The sequence below is a fragment of the Musa acuminata genome, chromosome BXJ2-11 (genome assembly GCF_036884655.1).
Source record: "Musa acuminata AAA Group cultivar baxijiao chromosome BXJ2-11, Cavendish_Baxijiao_AAA, whole genome shotgun sequence".
In the NCBI taxonomy this organism is placed as follows: Eukaryota; Viridiplantae; Streptophyta; class Magnoliopsida; order Zingiberales; family Musaceae; genus Musa; species Musa acuminata.
Window position 1 is genome coordinate 6948970 of NC_088348.1, and position 25620 is coordinate 6974589.

A 25620-nucleotide genomic window follows, 5' to 3' on the forward strand; every position below is an offset into this window, starting at 1 on the left:
GTTTCATAGGCAATTATACTACATGCATGTGGTGGGATGCAATTGAGGAATCAAAATACTCACCTACAAGTGATCTTCCAAAGGTCAAACCTCGTTGACAACCAACAGAAATTGGGCCAAAATGTTTGGTCAACGCAATTAGAATAAATATATATATATATATATATATATATTCTAATAAATATATATTATATTTTTATTAGAGAATATTTTAACACATTATTTTTTATATGATATTTTTATTTTCTGTAATACTCATAATGTCTCTTATCGTAATTCGTCGTCCGGTCTTATCATCAGACGCTCGATCATCGTGCCCTTGTCTGACACCTCCACTATCAGTCTCGAGGGTGGAGACGACGATAGAGAGCATGGCAGGTGATCAACGACGAAGAGCATTATGGGGATTACAAGAAAATAATGTTATTTGAGAAAAATAAAAAAAATAAAGAATATATTTAGAAAAATGAAAAATAATGTTATCAACGTTGGACACGTTGGCAATTCATCAACCTTTCGATTGGGTGAGCCGAAAGAGTTGACTTGGATGAAGGTCAATCGGTCAATCATGCAGCCGAGGCCGGTGTGGGCGTCGACGCCTCCTCCAAATCCCTTTCTTGATCCTACCGCAGAAGAAGCAATCCTTCCCCAGCCTTCCCAGGAATCAACCAGCAACGGGCAGGGCAATTTCTCATCCCCCTGTTGGTTTTCTGTGGCTTGGTGGAGTTGTTTGTGGCCTTTCTTTGTTTATGGGGAAGATAGAAATCTGTGCATCCGCAGCCATTCAATTCAACCTTTGAAGATTGTATTCTTTTTCTTCTTAATCTTCTTTCCAAGGAAGACAAGTTGCCTTCTCTTGCCCCCCCGCCCCCCCAACCCCCTTGCGGTCCACTTTTTCTTTTAGGGAGAGAGAGAGAGAGAGTTTTGCTATATAATGAAGGCATAGGGTAGCAGCTGGAAGGATTCTAATCATTTGCTTGTTTGCTATTTTTTCCTCCTCGTCTTCTCATCCCAGAAAGCACAAGGAGGTACAAGAGAAGTGGCCAAGCAATGTTTCAGAGCCAGATGGCCAGGCCACCATCCTTCAGAGGTTCACTCAAAGCCCTCGAAGCTGACATAAACCATGCCAACACCTTGTAATCTTTCTCTCCTCTTCTCGTATCTTATATGCTTGTTGTTTTAGTGTAGTGGTTATAGTGATTCCAAAGGCAGTTGTCAGACACCCAAGGGTGGGTGGTCTCGATTTCTAGGGTTTTGGAATCAGATGATGGTTTCATGTCCTGGTGATTGAGTGTGGTTGGCTTGTTGGGATTACAGGGCAGATGCTATCCAAAGGGCTTATGGCGGTGCATGTCTCCAGATGAGGTTGTCTTATAGCCCCTTGGCACCCTTCTTTCTCTTCCTAATGCAGTGGTTGGACTGCACTTGTTCTTACAGCCTACCGCGCAATTTGGGGCTTTTTCGAGTTCTTGTCCACAAGGTACTTCTCTGACAGTTTGGGATAGTTCTTTCAAGTATCATCTGCAATTTACTGTTGATCATTGAAGAAGAAATGTCTTTACAGCCAGCCATGTGGGATGATAAAAAGCTGATTTATGCAGGTCTATGTTGATGGTATGACAACAGTATCTACTTTCGAAAGGCGAGCTAGCATTAGAGAGTTCTACGGTGCACAATCCGAACTTAAATTCTTTGTTGTGCTGCAAATTCTTGAATTGCCTAGTTTCCCATATATGTGTGTATATCGTCACACGGTTTGTAGTCTTGAACCAAATTTGCAGCTATTATATATCCCTCCCTTCGACAACTCGAAAGCAACTTGGTCGAAAGAGCACGATCTAAGAAGGGCCGAGCTGAAGAGGTAGTTGTCAGGAAAAGGATGGAACACTGGAAGAAGTTTTTCGATAGGGAATTGGACAGAGACGACGAATGTGGAATTTGTATGGAGGTTTGCACCAAAATGGTCCTGCCGAACTGCAACCATGCCATGTGCATAAAATGCTACCGTGACTGGTGAATTCTTCCTCCGTTCCAGTTTGTTATGTGCTCTCTTTCAACTTTGGTTTTCCCTGAATGAGACATGATCGTACTTTACAGGAATGTGAGATCTCAGTCCTGCCCCTTCTGTAGGGGAAGCATAAAAAGGGTGCGGTCAAGAGACCTATGGGTGCTTACAAACAAGAGCGATGTGGTCGACACCATGACTTTAGAAATGGATAACCTGAGGCGCTTCTATTCCTATATAGATAGTTTGCCTCTAATCATTCCAGACACCCTTTTCTTGGTTTATTATGATTATGTAGTATGATCAGGAGACCTAAGGAAAATGGTGTACAGATTGCTGGAAAGCTGACCATTCCATTCCTTGTGGATTGGGTCTGGTAAGAAAAGAGCTCTTCCGACCTCACACTTCATTTGTTCCAATTGTGAAGTAGAGTACCATTGTAATTCTCCTAAGAATAATTGCATATAAAATAAACGTTTTAAGGCACATTGTTAAAGAACACTTTGTAGAAGAAAAACAGAAGGAAAAGAAAAGGTGGAGCTCAGTATATATGCTAATTGGCTTTCTTTATCAGTCTTTGTGCACACTTTTGCTTCGTGGAACTCATGAAGGTCATCCGAAAACTCTTTTTCAAAGCAAATAAGATTGGTATGACTTAGACTGGATAAGCTGTCTAAAAGTGACTAACATAAACACCATTATAACATCTCAGAATTTACTCATATTTACTTCTTGTTCTATTATATATGCTAATTGACTTTCTGATCAGGTGTTTATGCACTCCCCATTTGCCTTGTGAAACTCATGAAGTCATCTGAAGACTCTTTGTCGAGTCAAATAAGATGGCCATGGCTTAGATTGGATAAGCTGTCTAAAAGCATCTTAACACGAATATAATTAAAATTATCATAATTAACTCATATTTGCTTCTTGTTCTATTATGACATCAATGGGCAGGAACGAAAATGAAGAAATTATTGCCTGTCGACAAGGTCTATTAACTATTATTGCCTTTTCTTTTACTTTGTCCTCGATCATCAGTGATATCTGAACCCGTGGAGTAACTTGAAGTCATTCTTCCCCCATGTTTACTTTAGCTTGATGCATCTACTTTATCTTCATTGATCTCACCTTCACTTTGGTCATGTATGCATGGAATTCATTGCCTATTCACTTGTAGTATATCATTTGCTAGTGATGCTTATACTGCACATATTAGCTGAACCCCTTGGGTTATTTGTCCTTCCAGTTGGAAAGGAACTTCTCTTTTTCTTCATCGCATACATGTGAAAGTTCTTGAATCTTGATTTAAATTATGCAAGTTCTATAAATCATGCTTTTTTTGGGATGAGATAAACGGAAACTAGTTTTTCCAAGTAACCTTTTCTTTCATACAAAACTTATGTTTTAATGTTTCTAAGTAATCTTTTGGATTTGAGGGAAAAAAAGGCTATAGTTGGTTTGTCAAGTTGATAAATATTTTTCTTTGCTTACTTAAGAATTTGAAACGTTACAGTAAAACATGGATAGGAGAACCTATTTAGAGGTGCTTTGGACTTGGTAGATAACATATAGTTTTGTGAGGGCCAAGATAACTTCAAAAGCTTGTGCTGATGAGGGTTCTGCTTGTGCTGCATTAAGAGCTTCCTCCTGTTATATAGAGTTTCTCCTTGCCTCTTCTGAACTAGAATCTGTGGAACAAATGATTTTGGTGCAGAGGATAACTTCAAAAGCTAGAACATGAACAAGACACACTTCAGTTTTACCTCATTCAACCATATTACAGTTGAAGACTAATGTTGAGCATACAGATACTACCGAAATCGTGCTTTTATTTTGCCAAAGCATATAATTCATGAGGTGAAGGCCTGATTTATTAGAAAACACATTTGTGATCCTGTGACAGGAGTTGGTTTGAAATCAATCAATGAGTGGAATAGAACTGCCATTCTCTGGGAATTCTTTGTTCATCATATACTATCTGTGCTGTTGATGAACTACTTTGGATTCACTGACTAAAACTCAAGGCAAGATTCTTTGGAGCATTACACACCCCATTTCTTGCAGTTGGGTGTGTGTAAGAAACTGTCAAGATTGTATGTGGGTATAAACTGAGTAATGAGAAACTATCTCGAGAGGATGTCTCCAATCCTTTAAATGCTAAGATGACTATAGTGATGCTGAATGGAAAATGGAATCTTCCTCTGTCTCTGAATTCATACATCAAATAGTTTTTGAGATAAGTATCACTCATGAGAAAGACCAAGTGCTGTGGAAACATGACAGATCAGATCAGTATTCATGAAGCCTGAGAACACAATGGAGAAAAGGATTGGTGTCTTTGGAGGATGCCTCACTCAGGCAAGGATTGTGTTCTATATCATTTGAATTATTTTCCTCATTAGACCAAAGACTCTCAAGCCAACCACCAAAGTAAGTAATTTGATTCTATTATTTATTTAAAATTCTTTAAAAAAACAACAGAAAAATATGAGAACATGAATCTGAGTCAGCACCACATTTTCAGAAAGTTGGGAGGTGGCTTCCACATTTTTTCATGTCTAATAATAATAATAATAAATTTTTGACCTAACTTTGAGTGAATAATCACTAAAAGGACAGTTACAAGATTACTTACCGTCACTAATGATGAGGTCATGGATGATGAGTGGCGCTGGTGGGGATTACATGTTCACAAAAAAAGGCTCTTCGACCGCTTCGATCAGTGCTACCTTCTTTGCAATTGGTAGTGGCATTGCTCTACACGCGGGCCCAACCTGAACCTTGACAACTTCCTCCAATCAACTGGACGGTGGGAAATAGTGTAAGCATATCTTCCTTTCGATTCTATTCTCTTGGGACACAACGATGCCACGTCATAAATTTCATTGCGCACCCATCAGCTCTTTCTTTTGTTCTTGTGACCATTTTCCCTCTTCCCACCTTCTCGCTTACCTGAAATATTACTGGACCACATGTGTGCCACGTAATCGATTATGCAGGATCTAAGAATAAGACCAATCACAAACAACGTGTAACACGTGGGTCCATAAGAAATGGTATTTCTGTTTCTTCGTGACCCACACACCTTTTGTGCCGACGGTGATCATATCACTTCGGTGCCCTTTCTTATTTCGCTTCTTTTCCCTGTGCTTTCCCGTTTGCTCGCTTCCAATGGCGGCATCGAGGGTTCTCCTCCGCCGAGGCGCCGCTGCCGCGCGTGGCCTTCTCCCGACCCACGCCCCGGAGACCACGGCTGCGCGATTTCTTCAGGCTCAGCACCACTCGTCCCAGTCCGATTCGGCGGCCTCCAAGCCCAAGCGTACCAAGACCTTCTCCATCTACCGGTGGAATCCCGACCAGCCGGAGAAGCCACAGCTTCAGAGCTACGAGATCGATCTCGGCGAGTGCGGCCCCATGGTCCTTGACGCCCTCATCAAGATCAAGAACGAGATCGACCCCTCCGTCACCTTCCGCCGCTCCTGCCGGGAGGGTATCTGCGGCTCCTGCGCGATGAACATCGATGGGGACAACGGCCTCGCCTGCCTCACTAAGATCCCGTCCTCCTCCGCGGCCGCGACCATGATCACGCCGCTGCCGCATATGTATGTGATCAAGGATCTGGTGGTGGACATGACCAACTTTTATAACCAGTATAAGAGCGTGGAGCCATGGCTCAAGAGGAAGGATCCGCCGCCCATCCCCGGGAAGGAGGTTCCCCAGAGCAAGAAGGATCGCGCGAAGCTGGACGGGATGTACGAGTGTATCCTTTGCGCCTGCTGCAGCACCGCCTGCCCTAGCTACTGGTGGAATCCTGAGACCTATCTCGGGCCGGCTGCCCTCCTCCACGCCCACAGGTGATTTGTTCTTTTACTGGATCCCTTTCTCTAGGAATGGGTTGGTTAGCTTTGTTTCTTTCATTGCTTAAAGTAGCCCAAAGTTGTTTCTTTGAAGAATTTTTTTTGTTGAATTCAGCTTTGCTGCTTAATGATTGGACTATGTCAATGATTGGTGATCAAGAAAATGATTTTTTTATAAAAATTTTGTCGGTGTTTGTTGTTTATAAATTGATGGCCGATTCACAAACATCATGAGGTTGAGGGTTTAACAATCAATCTGTGTTTATAGAATTTGGGTCCTTGAGGGAGGAAAGAGATGTTGGAGTTCCTTCCTGCCTTTATAATTCTTATTAGAAAATTTTCAATTAGATGCTGTCATATGCATGTACAATTCAAAAGAGCCTAAACTCAAATTACAAAATGATCAATTTTTATAATTGTCAACTAAGCATGACAACATGGAATGAATATGCTTCCGGTGTTAGTATCTGGAATAAAGTAGGTTTATAACTTTTGTACGTGTCAAGCTAATGTGGTTTTCATTCTCCCTCCTTCCCTATCTGTCTCTCTCTTGTTCTCTATGACTCCACCTTGGTCTCTGATGAATAAATGTAACTGGGATTTGTAAAAGAATGTTATGGATGATCATTGTGACGCTTTAACAGGCATTTGGCTTTAAAATTATGTGGCTTATTTGCTGCCTATAGTCGATTGATCTTCTGTTAAATTATTTTAAGAAGTGGTATGTGCAGCCACAAATATGTACAAGGATTACCTCATATATGTGGCTTGTGTAGGGTGTGTAATTGCATATGCAGTGTATGCAACTGCATAGGTGGTCATGCACATCAATATGGATGCTCATGTGGTGCACATATAAATGAAATTGTAATTGAATATGGATTTTTGTTCCCTCCTAATGTTACTAAGTGTATGATTGTATTATTTCATTCTGTTAAACATGATAAACCATTAATTAACTTTTGTTAACTAGGATTCTCTTTGCTTCTTCTAACTTTATCATTTACATAGCTTCTTAAAGAAGGCTTTTCTTTGCTTCTTCTGTTAAATTATTTTAAGAAGTGGTATGTGCAGCCTCAAATATGTACAAAGGTTACCTCACATATGTGGCTTGTGTAGGGTGTGTGATTGCATATGCAGTGTCTGCAACTGCATAAGTGGTCAAGCACATCAATATGTATGCTTGTGTGGTGCACATATATATGAAATTGTAATTTCATACGGATTTATGTTTCCTCCCAATGTTACTAATTCTACTATTGTATTATTTCATACTATAGAACATGATACACTATTAATGAACTTTTGTTAATTAGGCTTTTATTTGCTTCTTCTAACTTTATCATTTACATAGCTTCCTAAAGAGTATTAAAATAATTTTCTAAGTTTATGATTGGCTATAGCATATACCTATTTGATTTGTTTTGCCCTTTATTATATTATTTTGAATTTTTTTAATACAAACCACATACAATCATGGCTGTGTATGCATCTGTACACTGCATATGCACTATGTGGCATCTTGACTGTCTGTGTGCCATATTTTCTTATAAGAAAGAGTGGAATTCTCTGCGTCATTGTGTTTATGCAAATAATCATGAAGTCATTCATAAGATATCTTCTTTGCATGTATTTGAGGCGAGTATGTTTTATCGCTTTATAGGAAGCGACAAATGAACATGAACTTGATGAATTTCAATTTTTTATTGGGAAATTGCGTTTTAGCCATGGATTATGTACTTAGATGTGCTTGCTGGGTAGATTACTGAGAATCACACAACTTGCTTAATTACAATGATTATGAGATTATAAACTCTTTTATGAGCAAATAATTCTTTTTGTGAAATAATTTTCTTAACGAACTTGATATTGTGTTGCTTTTAGAAAGAAAAAAATAGTTAGAACTTTGAAGGAATCTTTGAATATGGGGCTTTTGGCATTCAGTTAGCAATTGTTTAAATTGCATGTTGTCAAAGTACCTTACATGGAGGCCATGTTGTTTTTGTTAAAGTAAAACATGTCAATTTATCTCCTGTCCAGTAAATGATAAGGCTGGAATCATCAACCTTGTGCAGAATAACTTAGCAGGCCTAGTAACCAGGTTCTTTTCTTGCAGGTGCAAATTAAAGGTAGCATTAGTGTGAATTTCACATTTGCATTTAACAAAAAAAGGTCATTTTTGTGAAGAATTTTTAAGGCTTCCAATTTGAATCAGCCCTTGACAAATACTAATAGTGGCAGGTACTTCATCAGTTAGGGAGCCCAAGATATCTGCTTCTGAGTTCCATCATTCACATCTCCTGTGAAATGTTGTTTTGGTTTCCTTCTTCAATCATTATGTATCTTGGTTGTCATCATGATGGCTTGTCATTTATTGATCCTTTGTCTTGTACTACTAAGCTGAGTCTGTGAGTTTGTGAGGGTCGGTGGTAACATGTTCTTGTAAGGAAGGATTAACAGTATATTTTTCAAAACCAAAGGTTTGGACCGTTTGTACGACTAAAGCTGAGTTCGTGAGTTTGTGAGGGTCTGTGGCAACATGTTCTAATAATGTTGAAGCATATGAGCATTGAATTACTCGAGTAAAGGATAGGTTTAAGGTTTAACAATATATCTATCAAAACCAAGCATTTGGATTATTTTGTTGAATAAGTCATATGGCACTGAATTCTTCATTTGGTTTTTGCTTAACAACTTTTGTTCTCAAGTCGCCTTCCACTGGTCTTTCTTTTAAGATTCTCCTGTTCTGATTTTTTTCAAACTTGATTTCTTTTCTCTTTTTCTTTTTTCACTTATTAGAGTTTTTTATATCTCAGTTTACCTGGAAAACCTTCTGATATGATCATAGTTTAACAAAATAACCAAGTATCTTGTTTGTGAATAACTACAGCATTGATTATGTGTCAACTGAGATCTGCCTTGTTAAATTGCCATTATCATCAGGGTCTCCATCCATAGGCATAAGGGTAGGATTATGGGTAATTGATTACTCTGTGATTTTTTTTGTTTCTTGTACCTTGATTATTGAATCTGGGATGAAGCTCCAGATGAGCTTGAGTACTAGTTTTTTTTTCATACTGCAAAAAAAGATGATATCAGGGATATGGTAATATTTAAATGAATTCAATTTTTAATTCTACAACTGTATCCATCAATATATAGAAGACTTGAGTTTGTGTATCTATTGGGCAACATAAAAAACTCTGCTATTAAGATGAACCGGATTTTCCTTGATTATAAAGACAGATTGGGTAGCTTTCCTGATTCATCATTCAGTTTGGTTTGGCCATTAATTCTTGCTTGGGTAATGTAAATGAGGCATCTTACACTATTCCAGGAAGCAAAGCTTAAAATTTGTCTAACATCAATTGTATGGTTGTTAGATTAGTTTCGCTGAAGTAGCTGGGAGTTATTCTTGAGATTTTGTCACATAATATTTTTTCTGCATGTTCCTTTCAGCTTGAATGTTTTATGTAACTTTGTAGTTTGTATTGCCTGCAACCTAGATGCAAGGACACATTTTTCCATGTGTGCTGTTAATCTAATTGTAGAGATGCTCCAACCTTGAAACACAAAGCATGCTTCATGCAACTGGTGTCCACGAGTACATCAACTTTAGATTTTCAGGTCATCACAATCTTGACAAATGTTTCATGGTAAACCCTGGCGGTGTCTGATCATTACTTCTTATTATGTACCCATATGCCCGTAAACTCTGATCCAGTTTAATAAAATGAGGCCCTGGGAACATATCCCACATTTGCCAGTATCTATATTGAAGATCGTGTGGTTTTGTTCTGGTACTATCAATGTTGCAAGATATTTGGACTTCGGTGAGCAAACGACAATTAATGGACAAAAGAAATAGACTGATGAATTGTGACAATGCTTGTCTTTGATGAGCATGAGCAATTGGTAAAAGCCTTGCACATGTTTATCCTTTCTGGATTCCTTCTGTGCTGTTCCATATTTCTTAGTACTCAAATTCTGCTTCGAGTATGATTTTGTTTGGACATGTTTTTCGGAGCTGAGGGTTTGCTTTGTTGTGTAGGTGGATACAAGACAGCCGGGATCAGTACACAAAGGAGCGTCTGGACGCCATAAACGACGAGTTCAAGCTGTATCGTTGCCATGCTATCATGAACTGTGCCCATGCCTGCCCCAAGGGATTGAACCCCGCAAAGCAAATTGAATCCATCAAAAAGCTTCAGCTTCAGTAAGTTTTCCGTGAGATTCCTCTTGTTTTGCAGTCACGGCAACATGGAACGTTTACCATTTGCAATAATAGCGTTCACCAATGAGTATGTACTGAACTCTTAGCATCCAATTGTGCTTGAGAATAATGGCCCGCAACTTTTGTCTACTGTGGGCAGGACGTCACTCTAACAAACGGTTTCATGTTGATTGTTGTTTGATATAAAACTATATTAGTAATTGAACTTGGCATTGTTGAATATGTTGCCTTCATCATCTGGTCGTTTTGTTTATGGACTTATCATATTGTTAGGAGATTCATAGACGTTATGGTCAGACGAAATGATTACTTAAGAAGATTTACTGGAAATAAGAATGTCAGAGTTTCAATTTAACCAAAGATATTGTCTTGTATAGAATTTAATGACAAAAAAAGATTCTCGTAGTTGCCTATAGATAATTGAGATCGTATCTTTACGATCTCAATTGTTTATAGTCGAAAAAACGCTCAGATTCATCGACTGGGTGTGACCTGAGTTGTTGCGAGTTAACCCACCCCTCCTTTGTCGGTGTCTCGTTCCTTGACTCGGGTCCCGAGTCCCGGTTCCCGTACGAGCTTGGGTGCGGAAGTAGGAGCGAGATCCCCGTGACAAATATCTAGCATCCTTCTCCCTTCGTCAGTGTCTTACATTAGTCCGCTGATGTGACTGATGAGTTGCTACTTGATCTTAGTATCTTTAAATATTACAAAACATTATCAAGTTATATTCAATAATTGTACTGCTGTTCTAATTTGTGACGTGGGTGATCGAAGGTTTAGAGTGGACCCATGACAACTGGGGAATCCGATCCTCCTCCGCCCTCTGATCATGATCAGACGTCATCAGTTTCTCCAAATCTCGCGCTGGCCCACCCCGACTCCCGTGATGCGCATTTACGTCTCTCGTGAATCACCAACCCTGCAACCGACGAAATCCGGATAACCTCGCGATCTTCTGACCTATCCTCCAATGGCCTCGCTACATGTGTCCTGATTTGGTCCAGCTCAGCACTCCCTCGCCGATCCTTCTAGAAAAAGTGCGCGACATTTTGCCGTGGAGATCGAAACTGGAGGAGACTGTGTACCCTTTTCCTGCTCCATCAGCGGACGAGTTAAGTAGTGGGAGTATGCGGAGCTCTCGGCGATCCCGATCGAAGGCGCGCAGGCCCAAGTACGTCAGCCTCCGTCGTCACCTCGCTCCTCGTCCTCCTCCTTCGCCCGCGGATCCTTCCGACATGTTCTCCTCCGCTGCTGCCGACGATGACGACGACGCCACCGCCCGCTGCCACCAGCTCGACCTCTTCCCCCTCCAGCCGGAGCACCTCGACCGCGACCCCCACGTCGCGTGCCTGCTCGACGACCGCGGCGGGGGCGGGGAGCCGACGATCGCCGCCCTCCTCGGCTGCGGCGGTGGTGGCGACTCCTCATCCGGTTCGCCCTCGCCGGTGTGCCTGGCGTCGCGGTCGATGAACCGGGAGGAGGAGGAGGAGGAGGAGGAGGGTGGAGATGGAGACGGGCTCGCGAGGCGGGCACTCCGGGGACGGGAGCGGTGGGCGTACTGCCGCTCCTCCTCCTCGTCGGAGGAGGAGGTGGCCAGCTCCGCCGCCGAGGGCAACGGTGGCGTGGATCTTTGGCGGTGCGTGACGCCGCAGGCTCTGGCGCTCAAGTTGGACTACGAGGAGATCCTGGCGGTGTGGTCGGACAGGGGGCCGCTTTACATGGACGGCGAAGGTCCTCAGGTCGTGCCGCAGCTCCAACACCCCTGCGACTCCGCGGTCCTCCCGGTGAGTCCATTTATCAAACACCTCTCCATCCCCCCTCTCACGTTAGATCTGACGCATTGGGTGTCGTGAACACCGACTGATGCTGTGGGGCAGGTGCTGGTGGAGGTGGGGTGCAGGAGCAGTAGTCCATGGAAGGTGCCGGAGCAGCCGGCGGAGGGGAAGGAGAGGAGCGGCATGAGCAGGGAAGCGAGGGTGATGAGGTACAAGGAGAAGAGAAGGAACCGCCTGTTTGCGAAGAGGATACGGTACGAGGTCCGGAAGTTTAACGCTGAGAAGCGGCCACGAGTGAAGGTAAACATACCAGAAGAAACAATACCTCTCGAAACAACAAGATATGTGCATTGGATCATTTTTAGTGTTAGATTTTGTTCAATCAACCTTTTCATTTATATCATCAGAAAAATATTCACGAGATGAATATTGAGTGAGAATTAAGAAAATCTATGTTGTTAAGAAATGAAAGAGTTAAATTCTACATATTGAATTTGTTCAAACTTTTGAGTTACACTGTTGTCCAATTCTATGTTACCTCAGTTTGACTCAGACTTGTCTATATTAGAAGATTAGGATTGAACATGTTGGTTGAAGTCAATCAAATTGTAGTTTGACTCAAGTAAGGTTGAGTATCCTCCAAATAAGGGGAGATGATCGATCCACATATGAATAAGGATTGTTGCATCGGTATTCAAAGAGCCCTGAATCAGTTAGATTCAGACTTCTCTATCATAAAATTCCAACATAAGTATCTTGATAGTCAAAATATAAGCACAGTCGATGGGTCTTAAATCCGAGTCCATGTGTGTGCGCATCTCTTACGTAGTTTATTTTGATGAAATTTTCTTCCTATGTTTTTGTAAATATAAGTGGAATCTTGTGTTAGAGATAAAAGGGGGAACAAAAGACAAAAAGCTAGGGTTTTGATTAGGCATTTATGAGTTTGGGGAGAGTCAAGATTGAGATAGGAAGCATTTACGAAGTCGATCGCGCATGGTATCAGTTTGTCGATATTATGCTAAATTGATTTAGTTGCATTAGCAAGTCTTTCGAATAATTATCACTACTTATATATTTGCATTCAAAATTCTACATAATTATCTTAGATCATCACAGAATGGAGAAATGATGTCAATATAGTTCTACTTGGAATTTGATAGTCTAGCTTAGAGGCCATCACCTTGTGTGTTCATGTTGCTTCTTTTTATGATAGCACCTTGTATCTTGATTAACTTATATATATATGCCATTGGAGAAGCAGATTTTTATCTTAATTTTATGCTACAATCGTTTAGTTAATGCCTATATATAACATTTGTCTGATTAACATAAAATGTAACGATTCATTTACAATTCATGGACAAAAAACAAAAATATTGTGTGAGATCTCACTCTTGTTTCGATCATTGCAGGGCCGGTTTGTAAGAAGGAATGATGAAGATGAAGACCATTCTTGATTCCATTAAATGAAAGGTGAATAACTTCAACTTTAATGTGGAGAAAATAATCTCATGTAAATGATATGTATCATCAATACATTGCCTACTCGATCTGCTGGACTGAGGAAGCTAAAGAACTGGGAGTGTAAAACAGCTTGTGCATGCCTTTTAATAAGACATGGACATATATATGTTGGCAAGGATTCCATTCTTTGAGCAGCTCAACTGAGTGTTATGTCATCATAAACAAAGCTGCAAAGAAAGTACTCTTTGAGTTGTGAGTTCAAACTGCAATGTCCTGTGCAGTTCTTCCTGTAGAAACACAACTAGCCAAACATTACTTTCCTAGAAGAAAATAATTAGTCAGCATCTTGAAGAACATTTCTCTGTTGCCTAAACCATTAGGAGATAATCACAAATGCATGCATGAGCCAGTGGTTCTGTTTCCATTTCTACCCAAATTAAAGACTTGCAGATCCTGACAGAACCAGCATTGACTAAAAGGATGTCATGCAAGGAGAAAAACTTGGTCATTTTCTTTTAAGATAATTAATGCACATCTTCCTTGACATACCTCTGAATCAGCTTAAATAGCAACAGTCATCCATGAGAAATAAATTGCTTCCTTGAAGATTCAATGCCTTGTAACTTTATTCTCTGTTTAACTAGTTATTATCTGCCCATGGAGGAGTGATGGCTTCAGTAAGAGCAGAGGTGACAGATAAATAGATATTGACAACTGATTCATTAAAAGCTTAGGTTGAAAGAAGTAGACTCAATTGTTCATAATTTTTTTTGCTTATAATGTTTTAATATCATCCGATCCAGATAGAAAATATATTAATAGTAAACAATTATCTGACATATAAGCATCACATGAAAGCTATCGTGAAAGAAAAAAAGTTAAGGTTATCCTTCACCCATCTGTCCACGTCAACAGAAGTCTAATACAGGTCATTTGAGGTTATCTTTCTTAACGTTCTACGTGGATAAAACACTAAGAGGAGGATGTTGGGACGATTATAGATTGTCCACTTTGAGGCTATATGTAAAAGTTAATTTTCGGTGCTATGCTAGGGGGCTTGTTTTTCAATAAATTTTTGAACATCCGATGGACCAGGTCCAAAAATTTTTATTGACATTGATCTTAGTGCATGTGATACTTTGGGAGCTCGACACTTCCTCCTCAGAACCACCTTAGTGATCACCTTGAATACTCTTGTGCTCTTAGGTTTGGATCGGTTGACTACGATGATTTTCCCTAAAACATATATTATTAGTAGATTTTATTTATTAATACTTTTTATTAAAAGTTTTAGTTAGTAATTTAGTCTCTAAATATCAATTAATCCAATAATTAGTGTACTAAAAACAAAGTTTTTTTAAGTATTATTAGTGTTTTTTTTAAATTTAATTATTCTAAACAAATTTAAGTTCATAAAATATTATAATATCTAATAATATATCTTTTATTATCATGGAAGATTATAGATAGGGCTTCTATTTGGGGAGGCAATTCACGAACCCAAACCGAAATCGACTTTAAATTGGATCTGGTCGAGAGACGCATTTGCTTTGCTCCGTCTCTCTCTGTGCCCCCCAACAACTATGGCGGAGATTTCCGAGGACGCTCCTCCTCCTGCCGCCGCCGCCGCCGACGCCGGAGTCCAAGGCGAAGCGGCCCCCACACGGCGGTCCACGAAACCCGGCCGCAAGCGTCTCTTCCTCACCTTCTCCGTCCTCCTCTCTTTTCTCTCAGGTTTGATCCTCACCCAACTTCTCCATCTCTCTCTCTCTCTCTCTCTCTCTCTAACTCTAACCTTTTCTTCTGCTTCAGGACTCCCTTTCTTCCTTAAGTCCACCGAGATCCACCGATCGCCGCTCCCTTTCGAGTCCATCGACGCCCTTTCCCGCCGCCTCCAATTCGACCCTCCCTCTCTACCCTGCCACTTCCGGGCCGTCTTCCTCCGGTCAGGAGCCGACCGTACCCTCGCCGCACGACTCCAGTCCGCGATCGCCGCCGATATGGGGAGACGTGCCGGCAACCGTCTCTCCTGCGGCGGCTGTGGCCGCGGCTTCGCCGTCTCCGTCACCGTGGACTCCGGCGAGGAATGCGTGAGCGATGACGGCGGTGTGGCAGGTTCCTGCCTTTGGACGTGCGGCGCGGTGAGTTTGGATGGTAGTGGTGAGGATGATTCTGCTGTTGATGAGTTGCTGGATTCGGTTATGAGGGGAGCGGGTGGAAAGGAGTGCGTGGACGCCGGTGGCGGGAGGGTTTACACTGTGGTGGTAATGGAGAAGGAAGATGTTGAGAGCGTGAGGGTTGTTGTGGGGAAGCATCGGCATGCTTGGATTGTGGGTAAGGTCTCAGAAACAGATACTGTCTCCATCATCAGCAAGGTGTTTGTGAAATACTTCATGAATGGGGGGAAGGAGGGAGGTGGAATGGAGAAAGGAATAGGAGAGTTCGTGCCAGTTGGGGCCGATGGGACTGTTGTTCTCTCCTTTAGTTTGTTGAATGCTGATCCTAGCGACTGGGTTTACGATTGGTAAGTAGCCTAGTTTGTCTTCCATGGTGTTTGAAAATGGTGAATGTGCTCTAAATTCTTTTAACACATTTGATGGTAATTGGAGAATTAAGCTGTTGTTACTCTGATAAGGCATATTGGATCACAGTTAAGGTCATTCAGTGAAGTCATATAAAAAATGCTAGTATATGTTGAATAGTGAATGCGAGATGGAAATGACATCACAAGCCCAAAGAAGCATGAAGTTTCTTCTAGAGTATTAGGTAATTTAAAAGGCCAAATCCCATAATATATGAATGATTAGTTCAGTTTGATTTTTCAGTGATGATATTTCTGTATGCTTTACATGACTGTCTCATCTGAAACTTTTTCAATGCATTATGTGACTGCAGACAAGTCAAAATCTAACAATCATGTCCACTTGTTGTCAATTAAGGATTTTAGTGATAACTTAGTTTACATTTGCTCATCCATGTCTCATTTAGAGGGTACGTGAATCTTGTTTAAGCGGATTGATAGTTGTGGGTACCTGAAAAAATCTGAGCCAGTGCCAATATCATTTAATAATGAGTAGGGTATTCACAGATTTCACCCTGCTCGAACATGAAGACAAAACTACTTAGGAAACTGAGCCCGAAGCTGACTTGGATTCATAATTTTCTATTCACAACCTGACCTGCTGCAACCTATCTAGGTTTCCTTTTAATGTAAAGTACACAGGCTAAACCAGACATGTAGATCCTTATGGCTAATAGTCATCAATTTTGTACTAAGTCTTACTATCAGCTACCAGGCTATAACACAATATACCAATTTAAAGTAATTAATACAAGTTTCTTATTAGGAGTCTTCGAGAGCATTTGAAGCTGTGATGTGTGAGTTTTATCAAGAATTAGTTTCTTTAAACCTTGTTAAAAGCTGAGATACCTGCACAACGATGTATTATGAATTTGTAGGAGTGATCATTTAGTGATCAGCTTGAATTTGAATTTTGGACAGCTGGAGTTTAAACTGAATGACAATAGTATTATTGCTGTTGTAGCCAAGAGGGAAGCAATGAGAGTATTGTAAAGCAAGAAATAGAAAGGGAAGAGAGGTGTCTGTGACATGTTCTCCTTAACATATTTCGAGTGGATTTCATCAGCTAAAATCTAACAAAACATTTGACATGACACAGTTTGGACTTGAAGGAATAACATTAATTGGTCGATTCTTCTTTCCAGTATATCTTAACTGCAACATCTATTTTTAGAAATCTGAGTCCATTTTGAGAATCTAAAGAACTTCAGAAAAAGTAACTGATCGGTACCTTATTAACAAAATCTTACTAATTTAGCCTCTTAAAATTTAAAATAATGATGGACATATACACTAAGTCTCTATAATATAGAAATGATACCAAATTCATATCCAACCTATTTAAGACTTTGGTGTGAGAACTTGAGATAAGACTGGGATCTACACCCATCTTTTTAAAACCTGGTTCTATTTCTCCTTCTTGTATCTCTGCTTTTTCATTGATACTAGTTTTCAGAACAATTTTGATTGTGTAGTTTCATTGTTGGCCTTTGTTATGGTGAAAGGAGCAATAGTTAGTTCTATGGAAATAGGTTCTTAAAAATTGAGATCAAGGATGATGAGGATCAACTGAAAATTATTATGAAGCATTCTCATTCTTTGATAGTGAGGAAGATCTAGAAGATGGGTATGCATTGTAGGGTTGGTGATCTTTTGCTGAATTGTTTTGTGAAATGTGGGTACAGTATTAGCTGGATTAAGGAAAAGGCTAACACAGTTAAGCTGATTAGTTCTTAAACCAATATTTTCTTTCAGCTCACTGAATGTTGATATATACATGTATCTAAAGAAACAAAACCTTCTACTCATGACAGATGCACCAAAGTTTAGCATCAGACCAAGCTGTGGATTTGGAGTTAGAAGCGTAATGTCCTTTTGTGGTTGACAGTTTCTTAGTTTGAGTTTCTTGTACATGTTTGCAATCTTGTAGTTTTTTATTTGATTCTTTGGAGGTGATAACCATGGTATAGTAGTTCCATGCTCCTATGTAGCATCTTGTCCACCTTAATCGCACTTGTCTGTTCTTTAGTCTTGACGAATTTATCGCTTTATAAAACAATATGTGGTGTGTGGAAGTAAAAGTCCATGATCTTTTAAAGCACCGGATTTGTCAAAATTCTCACAACCATTTCTTTTTCTACCTAGGGAGTTCCAAGAAATGAGTAAGATCATGTTGGCTCCTGTGGCCAAGGCCCTAACTCCCATAGCAAACATAAGCATAGAAAGTCAGGTATTAGTAGTTCAAATTTTAATATTTGCAACTGAAACTTTCTTATACTCTTGCTGCTGTTTGTTTATTTCTTTTGTAGGTCTACATCGAGTTTTTCTTGCTAATAGTTTACTATGCATTGGCAGGTCTTATACCATACTCCAAAGTCTTCTAATTCTTACTGGGATGAGAAGTATGGTGGCTACATCTTTAGTCTAAGAGACCTTCCATTCTTTGTACGCATCTCAACCAGTCAATCAGCTATACTGTTGTCAATGCTGTACACTTATATCTTCTTTGTTTTTTCTGGAATTTTAAGAGTTTGAATCAGCTTTTATGAAGATGTAATGTCTCATTGTGTGGGAACAACATAATATTTTTTAAATGTGAATTAATTGTTTTTTTTCGTTGATTCATGCTACATATTTATCTTTTCATTAAAGGCATACTAAGAAGAACCAAAGATCTGGGCCACCTTTTAACCTTATGATTCTTGTATCTATCGATGCTTGACTGAGGCTTATTCAAGCGATGCCTCAAATATATTGACCTATTTTACAATTTTGAATCCCTACTTACTTTCTAAGTAAATGAAAATTAATAGTCACAAGTTAGTGGCTTCTATTACTAGTTCTCTTGATTTAAGTATCTAATCTCTATTTTTGTTTGTTTTGAATCTTAAACCTGATTGGGAGAGGCCGGTTTAGTAAGCATTGAACCAGTTTGGTAAATTTTAGGTTTCCATGCAACATCTGCAAAATTCAGATGATAAATTACTTCATTTTAGCTTATAAAGTTTGGTTATCATCTTTGAAAGATATATCAGCAAGCTGGTGTTTTCCTTCTCCATCCCTGGACTAACTGAGAGATCCCTTTATGACAGTGATCTTCATTTGTATATTAGAAGTATAAATTATAGTTTGTGAAGGTGATCTTGAGTTGTGTACTAGGCTATAAATTTTAATGTGGTCTAAAGTCCAAGTAGTGGTGGTTTTTAACTTGAAAGAGGAGAGCGTTTATGGTGCTATGTCATCTTATGGACTAACAAGACTCTCTCTCCCTGTATCGCAGCCTTTAGGGGATTTTAGAAATTTGCCTTTATATGATATTTTTCTATAAATTTACCTTTTGAAACTTGTTCTGAAGTACAATTTTACTTTTTGTGGTCGACAGGCTTGCCGAAAGCTCCACTTAAATGTTATTCTTTGAATGTTAAGATCATCATTTGCATTTCCTTTTTATCCTTATCCCTCATCTAAGCATCTGTTTTTGTTATCATGCTCCTCATGGATGTGAAGTTTGCGTTACTTGAAATTTTGGATGGATTGATAGGTAAATTCCAATGAGTGGCATCTCGATACCTCAGTTACGGCCGCTGGACGATCAAAAGTTCTCCAATTTGTGGTGTACATTCTTTCATCCATTGTTATGCTCTCTATTAGTTGCCTTACCACTTAGTTTTGGTAACTAAATTTTTATTGGATAATCACTTTCCAAATAAAAATTTTTACATTTTCTTCAAGATATCTTTATGTTGCTAGCTTCGAATGATTAGTAGTTCAGTACTCTCAATATCTTTTATATTGAGAGATGGTGTGCGGATCTCTGGTTATATTTTGCCAAAATTTGTGTTTAATTTACATTATTGTCCTGATTATTAAGCTCTACAAGTTTGCAAAAGACAGTTACTATCCATACCATGTCGGAGAGTCTTTAACTATTTTAAGTAAACGTCTTCATTTAAATCAATCTCTTAAACCAAACATAACTAAAACTATCAAAGTTGAAATGTTGTCTATGTGGGATTGAATTTATGTACTATGTGCAGCACATTGTTATTACAAGGCCTTCAAAATCATTATCATAACTCGCTGATATTAGCTCTTCATCCACTCTCTCACTTGTCTTCATTTTGTCCCTGGTAGTTCATTATGAACCAACAAGTTCAGTAATTGCAATTATAATATTCTTGTTTCCTTTGCCATTTGGGACTGAAGTGCTCTGTGATAGGATTACCCAATATTCTGATATCAAACAACTATATAGTCATCCGCTCATGACATTTTGTTTATTTTGAGTTTGATCCTCCAAGACACAATGAAGATATACAATTATTGTAAAAAGTTTGATGTGTTGCAATAGCCAACTGTGTAACTATATAGTCGTATGATTGCCACCATTCATGATACTGTGTTGAACTTAATGGTGGGCACCTTGGTGCCCATTCCATATTCGTTGCTAGGTCATTTTCGAGCTCATCCTCTTACCATGACAATGAACTTGTGTTTTGATTGATTCTCTAGAAGGCATTGGTCTTGGGTTATTTTTTGAAGTATTTTATTTTAAGAAGGATACTTTGAAGCTAAACATGTCATAACTCAATCAATTTCTTTCTAAAGAAATGGGAAATTCTTTTTGCTGTAACTAGATATGTGCCATCTGCAATCGAATGTCCACTTCTCTTACAGCTCCCCAATGGAGAGATCTCCAAGACCAATAGTTTTATATCTCCTGTAAGTTATGATACCTTCGTTTCCCCTTTTAGTTTCACAACTTGTTGTTCCCTTTTAATAAGAACTCATTGATGATGTTCAGATGTGGGGAGGCATTGTTATCTGGAATCCACCTCAGTGTACTGGAGATTCTCAGAAGAAGCATCTCGAGGGAAGTACCTTACCACCTCAGGTTAGAATTACAAGTTTTGCAGCTTCTATATGAACATGCTATAAGTATGACTAATGGTTGTTTGCAAAGTGTGGGTCTTTAACTCAGTGTTCAATTGGAGTCCAACACAAGATCTTGACGTATCTGGCCTAACCTAAACCACTTAGCTTTTAAGCCACCCTTGTCTTTCCAGACATTCCCAGATCTTTCTAATTTCTGTTCTTTGACTCTTCCTGGGCCTTACCCATGATCATGCCATGATAAGGTCGCTTCTTTTATGACTCATGTGTTGAGAAATTTGATTACCAAATTAGCCTCTTTACTTGTTTGCATCAGGCTTTGTATGATAATTCTTCCCAGGCCCTCCATTGGTTCCATCCTTGGTGCTGGGCTGTCCTGCTAACAAATTTTCTTGATTTCAATTGCTTTGCCAAGTTGAGATATGGCTATTAGGAACCCCAAAATAAGACATTTCATTTTGGTGATTGGAGGGATGGGTCAACTTTCAGAAATAGATTAGGTGGTTCTGCAGACATCATAAAAGCAAGACTGGTGGACTGTGAAAAGATTGAGAGAGGAGCAAACGTTCTTATTGATAAAGCTTCTAGAGCTGTGATTCATGGGCCAAAACCAAATAGCAATGGGTAGATGTATCTTTCTGATAAAAAAATGAATACATTGTTTTTCTGTACAGTGGTGCATGGCAAAATTGTTTGGTTCATGGAAGCTTCAATAACTTCTGACGTAATGGAGAATTTATCTTCTTGTTTTGGCCATAAAGCAACTCAATTTTCTAAAACTGATTATTTTTTAGGAACATCATCTTCAAAAATGCACATTCATGCATGACCAAACTTTCCTGAGCCCTTATAGCCTTCTTATGCTTAACATTGTTTCTGTACATTGCAAAGACTAATAAATGTATGTTTTGGACCAGGAACTTGAGAAGATCTTTCAAGTATTCATAGCGCAACTACGGATGCTCTTTGGTCTCACATCAAATTATATTGATTCTTCTGAAACAGAAATATCTAAATTTTTGGACAGTGAAAGAGGCTTTACAGATTGGTAAGAGAACCCTTCCACTTCTTCTCTTCTCTTTCTCTTATTTGTCCAGGTTTTGATAATTGGACAGTTGCCCTCAAAATTACTGCACATTGATTTTATATTTTAATGTTTTTGAGTTTTGATTATTTTATGTTGTTTGTGTTTAGTTTATGCAATTGACTGACAGAAGACCTTAGTTACAAATGATTATTAAGTCTTAGTTACAAGTATTTCTGAGGAGATTTACCTTCTTACAGGATCTGCATAGGAATGCTCATATGCAGAATCCAGTAATCTAATTAAAGGGATTGGCTCTTTTTTTTTTTGCTCTATGGAAAAGCTCTTGTGTTTAAGAAAGGCACATATTTTTCTCTCTGTTTGCATGTGTATCGATGTGCCTAGTAATTGTGGTCAAATAGCACTACCCTGTATTTTTTTTTCTTTGCAATGGTTTCCACCATGAGAACACGTAGCACAGCTTTTACCAACCAAACTTTCCATTACAACTGATTGTATTGGTATGCAAGCATTTTACATCAAGCTATCCAAATTTAGGTGGTTATCATTCTTTTGTAGTTCTCTTCTGCCTATTTGTGATTCATAGATGATGTTTCAGTCCATTTGGTGTCTTTGTACTCCTATGATTTCTAATGTATTCTGTTTTTCACGTTAGTGTATTGATATTGGATACTTGGTTGTAAATAATTCTCACCTTTCCAGAAGTTATAGCATCAAGTTTTATGCCCTCATTGATTTATAGCATGTAGAACATGTCATATTTTCTGTGTGCTTTAGTAGTATATGATCCAATTTGACCATAGGGATTTTTAGGGTATATAATGGATGTCTTATTGAGTTTTTTTTTTCGAAGTCTTGCTAAGTATGTATATAATATGAATATGTTGTCTTTTGTAGCTTGAGAAATGCTTCGAAAAGAGAGGTTCTCTACTGATGGTATTGTTGTTCCACTTCTTGCAGGGAGTTGGATGTGCTATTTCGGCATCATGCATGTTTCAATCTGCATTCATGTGTTAACACACTTGAGTCGCTTGCTAAATTAGTATGCTTTGACTTCATTCCTGTTCTTCCATTCTCTAGTCAGAAAACAAACAAGATAAATGTTCTTTCCCATGTTCTTATATTTTTTATCTGCTGTGTTGTTATATTAGGTCCAATCACTTCCAAGAATGATTGTCATGGATGAAATAGGAAAACAGGTACTCTCTTGAGTTATTTTAATATTGACCTGCTCAGTTTCTATATGGAGTGACACACACACCATTAATCTGAAGGAATGTTAGGTGTCAACCGATACTTTAAGATCATTTTTACGTTGATCTTTAATGTTGGTCATAATCATGTGCAGGAAATTTTTTTTCATTGTTGCTTTAGTTTGTTTTCTTTTTCATGTTTGTTGCATTAGGGAACTAGAATATGTTGGAGATTTTGAGTACATGGATCATTTATTATTCCCCTAACTCTTGGCTTGCCATATGCTACCAACTGAAGTTGTTCTAAGATTAAATGTGTTTCACATTATATAGGATAGCTTAATAGTTGATATTCACGCCTGAAGGGTCAAAATCTGATTCTTCTACTATCAAGATGTAACGAAGCATATTCTTTAAACATAGTACCCTTCTCTACAAAACATTCTAGAGTTGCTATTAAATTAGGGTGTGGCATCCTTTAGTGTCTGCCGTGTTTGTTGCATACATCAGGTTACATGTTGACTCAACTAAATATTATTTCAATTTTCAATTTTAAAGGTTCACACATGTGATTTAGAGAATTATTACTCCCACCCAAGGGAATTATTAACACTTGATAAGTTCTTTATATTTTTTCTTGTGGTACACTGGGATATGCTATATCATATTGGGATGCTGTGCTGGCACCAAAAGAGGACCAGTACAGGGCAGTGATGATAATGAGCGCTCGTGAGGTGAGGCCCGAGTTTCTTATTATAACCCAGGCAAAGTGCCTGGGCTTGGGCACCACCTAGGCGAGTGCCTGGCCTGGGTGTTGGGCAGCCCAAGCACTCACATTCACTCAAAACCCACCTCTGAGTCCAAATAGACCGAGCCAAATGGTTTATAGTAGAATTCCTTGCACCCACCATCATAGTAGAATTGTTGCCTCATGTTCTGTAGATTGAATGTTGTGCTACTTTGTTGCATACTATCTTGTCTTTTAGGTCAAGTATTCGCTTGAAGCTGCAAGTTTAGCTCAGATGAATGCCTCTCTTGGAATATATGATGCTTCAGCTGGTATGCCTTCATGAGATGCTTTGTGTTGCTGTTTTGTTTGCCTGCAACTTCATACTTTTGGTTTCTTTTCTGTTGGTGACAGCCTCCTCTAGGAAAGCAAAGGCTTTAGCAGAGGATGCATTTTTTCATCCATCGATCATGTCAATCAGTTATTCCTCCATTGAGCACTACTTTGCAATATACATGGTGAGTGATTTGGTTGAATGTCTAACTTAGCTACGTTGCAATTTTCATGTTGAATATTTACTTGAACGTCTATCTTTGGGGAATATACAAGCAGTGGATGCCAGTTCTGTGTATACAAGAATTAGCATCATCAATTAGGTTTTGAGTGCTTGGATTTGACTACACCTGACTCTGGCTACTTCAGCTGCTGGTAGTTTAACACATTATCATGAGTAGTGAACCAGATTAATTTTCCAAGTTTGTTTCAGATGAAGACCTTCATCTCCTTGGCATTGATGAAACTATATCAACCCATACATTTCTTCACATAAAGCTCTCTTTCTATGTGATCTTGGACCAGATGTCTATGTTTGACAGAATAATTGGATTCTGGTTCTTTCTTTACATAAATAGTCTTAATTTTTACAACAAACATGCATATTAATAATGTTCCTATGTGATGCTTTTTTCCAGCCTTTTTTTGCACCAGTTTCTCTTCATGTGCTGTTGGCAGCTATCAAAGAACTAAAAAGATACAAGAGGGAAAAAGCAAAATATATGGCATTTGCTGCTGACCAGGCCACGTCTTCCTAGTTTGGTGCCTCTCTAATGTTTTGATCATGTTTGATCTGGAAAATTTGTGCTGCTTTTGCTCAAGACTTGGGAAGACGAGCAACATAGAGATGCAAGTTTTCACTCAGATCAGTCACCTGATTGGATTATGTTATTATTTATCACATGAAAAAGCACAAAAGTCTTTTGGTGTTGGGCAAGTCGCAGCAAACAACTAAAAACTTGTATAACAGGGAAAAAAGTTCTAAAAGGATATCTTGATGCGAACCATGTTAATATGGATGTGGTCTTTTGCTTCTACAATCCATCGAGCCAGTTATCCGTGTATAAAGTACTGCCAAGTCCCACATCGTGAAATTGTAAGATTTATCAGTAGATTCATACTCGTAACATTTGCTTGTTTCTGAGGTTTACCTTAGCCTTGATGAATTGCCATATTGATGGTGAAATACTGTGGTTTCATTGGTTAGATCTTGTTTAGCTAGCAGTATGTTTGTCTACCGCATAAGGTTTTAGATCTCACAAGACAAAAATGTATTTGGAATTTGTATTAGTAAATGGCATTAGTAGTGAGCTTAAAGTGATCGGATTAATTAATATGGATTTTGAATTTATTGAGAGCCTTAGCCATTTCAATCTGATCGATGAAGTTTAACATAATGCCAGAATTTGTTTAAATTTGGCTTATAATTAGGATTGGAAAATGATTTGCATTTCATCATATTATCTCCGATATAGTTAGTGACAGGGTCTGTAGTACCGAATTGTAC

General features: G+C 39.0%; 4 protein-coding genes across 7 annotated transcripts; all 4 read left to right on the plus strand.

The window, feature by feature from the left end:
• The first annotated feature begins 547 nt into the window (after positions 1-547).
• Positions 548-2578, plus strand: LOC135627895 (E3 ubiquitin-protein ligase AIRP2-like). 2 transcript variants are annotated; one of them, XM_065134342.1, is made up of 6 exons: positions 548-683; positions 1016-1136; positions 1318-1480; positions 1602-1668; positions 1782-2013; positions 2098-2578. In XM_065134342.1, exons 1-6 carry the CDS (start codon positions 548-550, stop codon positions 2306-2308), a joined length of 930 nt encoding a protein of 309 aa, XP_064990414.1. In that variant the 3' UTR covers positions 2309-2578. The 2 variants fall into 2 exon arrangements, with proteins under 2 accessions (XP_064990414.1, XP_064990415.1); XM_065134343.1 differs by having other exon boundaries at positions 549-701.
• A 2519-nt stretch (positions 2579-5097) lies between these two features.
• On the plus strand, positions 5098-10319 carry LOC135627896 (succinate dehydrogenase [ubiquinone] iron-sulfur subunit 1, mitochondrial-like). The gene is made up of 2 exons (XM_065134345.1): positions 5098-5862; positions 9917-10319. The coding sequence occupies exons 1-2, from the start codon at positions 5180-5182 to the stop codon at positions 10083-10085; spliced, it is 852 nt and encodes a 283-aa protein (XP_064990417.1). The 5' UTR covers positions 5098-5179; the 3' UTR covers positions 10086-10319.
• A 583-nt stretch (positions 10320-10902) lies between these two features.
• Positions 10903-14910, plus strand: LOC135627894 (zinc finger protein CONSTANS-LIKE 7-like). Of its 3 annotated transcripts, none has more exons than XM_065134340.1 (4): positions 10903-11883; positions 11977-12174; positions 13290-13350; positions 14801-14910. In XM_065134340.1, exons 1-3 carry the CDS (start codon positions 11083-11085, stop codon positions 13332-13334), a joined length of 1044 nt encoding a protein of 347 aa, XP_064990412.1. In that variant the 5' UTR covers positions 10903-11082; the 3' UTR covers positions 13335-13350; positions 14801-14910. The 3 variants fall into 3 exon arrangements, with proteins under 3 accessions (XP_064990412.1, XP_064990413.1, XP_064990411.1); XM_065134341.1 differs by having other exon boundaries at positions 14808-14867; XM_065134339.1 differs by lacking the exon at positions 14801-14910 and having other exon boundaries at positions 10905-11883; positions 13290-13535.
• A 14-nt stretch (positions 14911-14924) lies between these two features.
• On the plus strand, positions 14925-25299 carry LOC135627893 (uncharacterized). Its single transcript, XM_065134338.1, has 13 exons — positions 14925-15075; positions 15154-15865; positions 18068-18152; positions 18278-18367; positions 19464-19537; positions 20560-20644; positions 20727-20816; positions 21733-21863; positions 22821-22902; positions 23012-23059; positions 24040-24112; positions 24195-24298; positions 24752-25299. Exons 1-13 carry the CDS (start codon positions 14925-14927, stop codon positions 24869-24871), a joined length of 1845 nt encoding a protein of 614 aa, XP_064990410.1. The 3' UTR covers positions 24872-25299.
• The last annotated feature ends 321 nt before the right edge of the window (positions 25300-25620 follow it).

Coding starts and splice junctions, on each gene's coding strand:
- LOC135627895 (XM_065134342.1), top strand. CDS start 548: ATGAAGGTCAATCGGTCAATCATGCAGCCGAGGCCGGTGTGGGCGTCG. Junction 1,137..1,317: donor ATAAACCATGCCAACACCTT/GTAATCTTTCTC, acceptor TTGGGATTACAG/GGCAGATGCTATCCAAAGGG. Junction 1,481..1,601: donor TTCGAGTTCTTGTCCACAAG/GTACTTCTCTGA, acceptor TGATTTATGCAG/GTCTATGTTGATGGTATGAC.
- LOC135627894 (XM_065134340.1), top strand. CDS start 11,083: ATGTGTCCTGATTTGGTCCAGCTCAGCACTCCCTCGCCGATCCTTCTA. Junction 11,884..11,976: donor GCGACTCCGCGGTCCTCCCG/GTGAGTCCATTT, acceptor GCTGTGGGGCAG/GTGCTGGTGGAGGTGGGGTG. Junction 12,175..13,289: donor AGAAGCGGCCACGAGTGAAG/GTAAACATACCA, acceptor CGATCATTGCAG/GGCCGGTTTGTAAGAAGGAA.
- LOC135627896 (XM_065134345.1), top strand. CDS start 5,180: ATGGCGGCATCGAGGGTTCTCCTCCGCCGAGGCGCCGCTGCCGCGCGT. Junction 5,863..9,916: donor GCCCTCCTCCACGCCCACAG/GTGATTTGTTCT, acceptor TTTGTTGTGTAG/GTGGATACAAGACAGCCGGG.
- LOC135627893 (XM_065134338.1), top strand. CDS start 14,925: ATGGCGGAGATTTCCGAGGACGCTCCTCCTCCTGCCGCCGCCGCCGCC. Junction 19,538..20,559: donor AAAGTTCTCCAATTTGTGGT/GTACATTCTTTC, acceptor TGCTGTAACTAG/ATATGTGCCATCTGCAATCG. Junction 20,645..20,726: donor CCAATAGTTTTATATCTCCT/GTAAGTTATGAT, acceptor GATGATGTTCAG/ATGTGGGGAGGCATTGTTAT.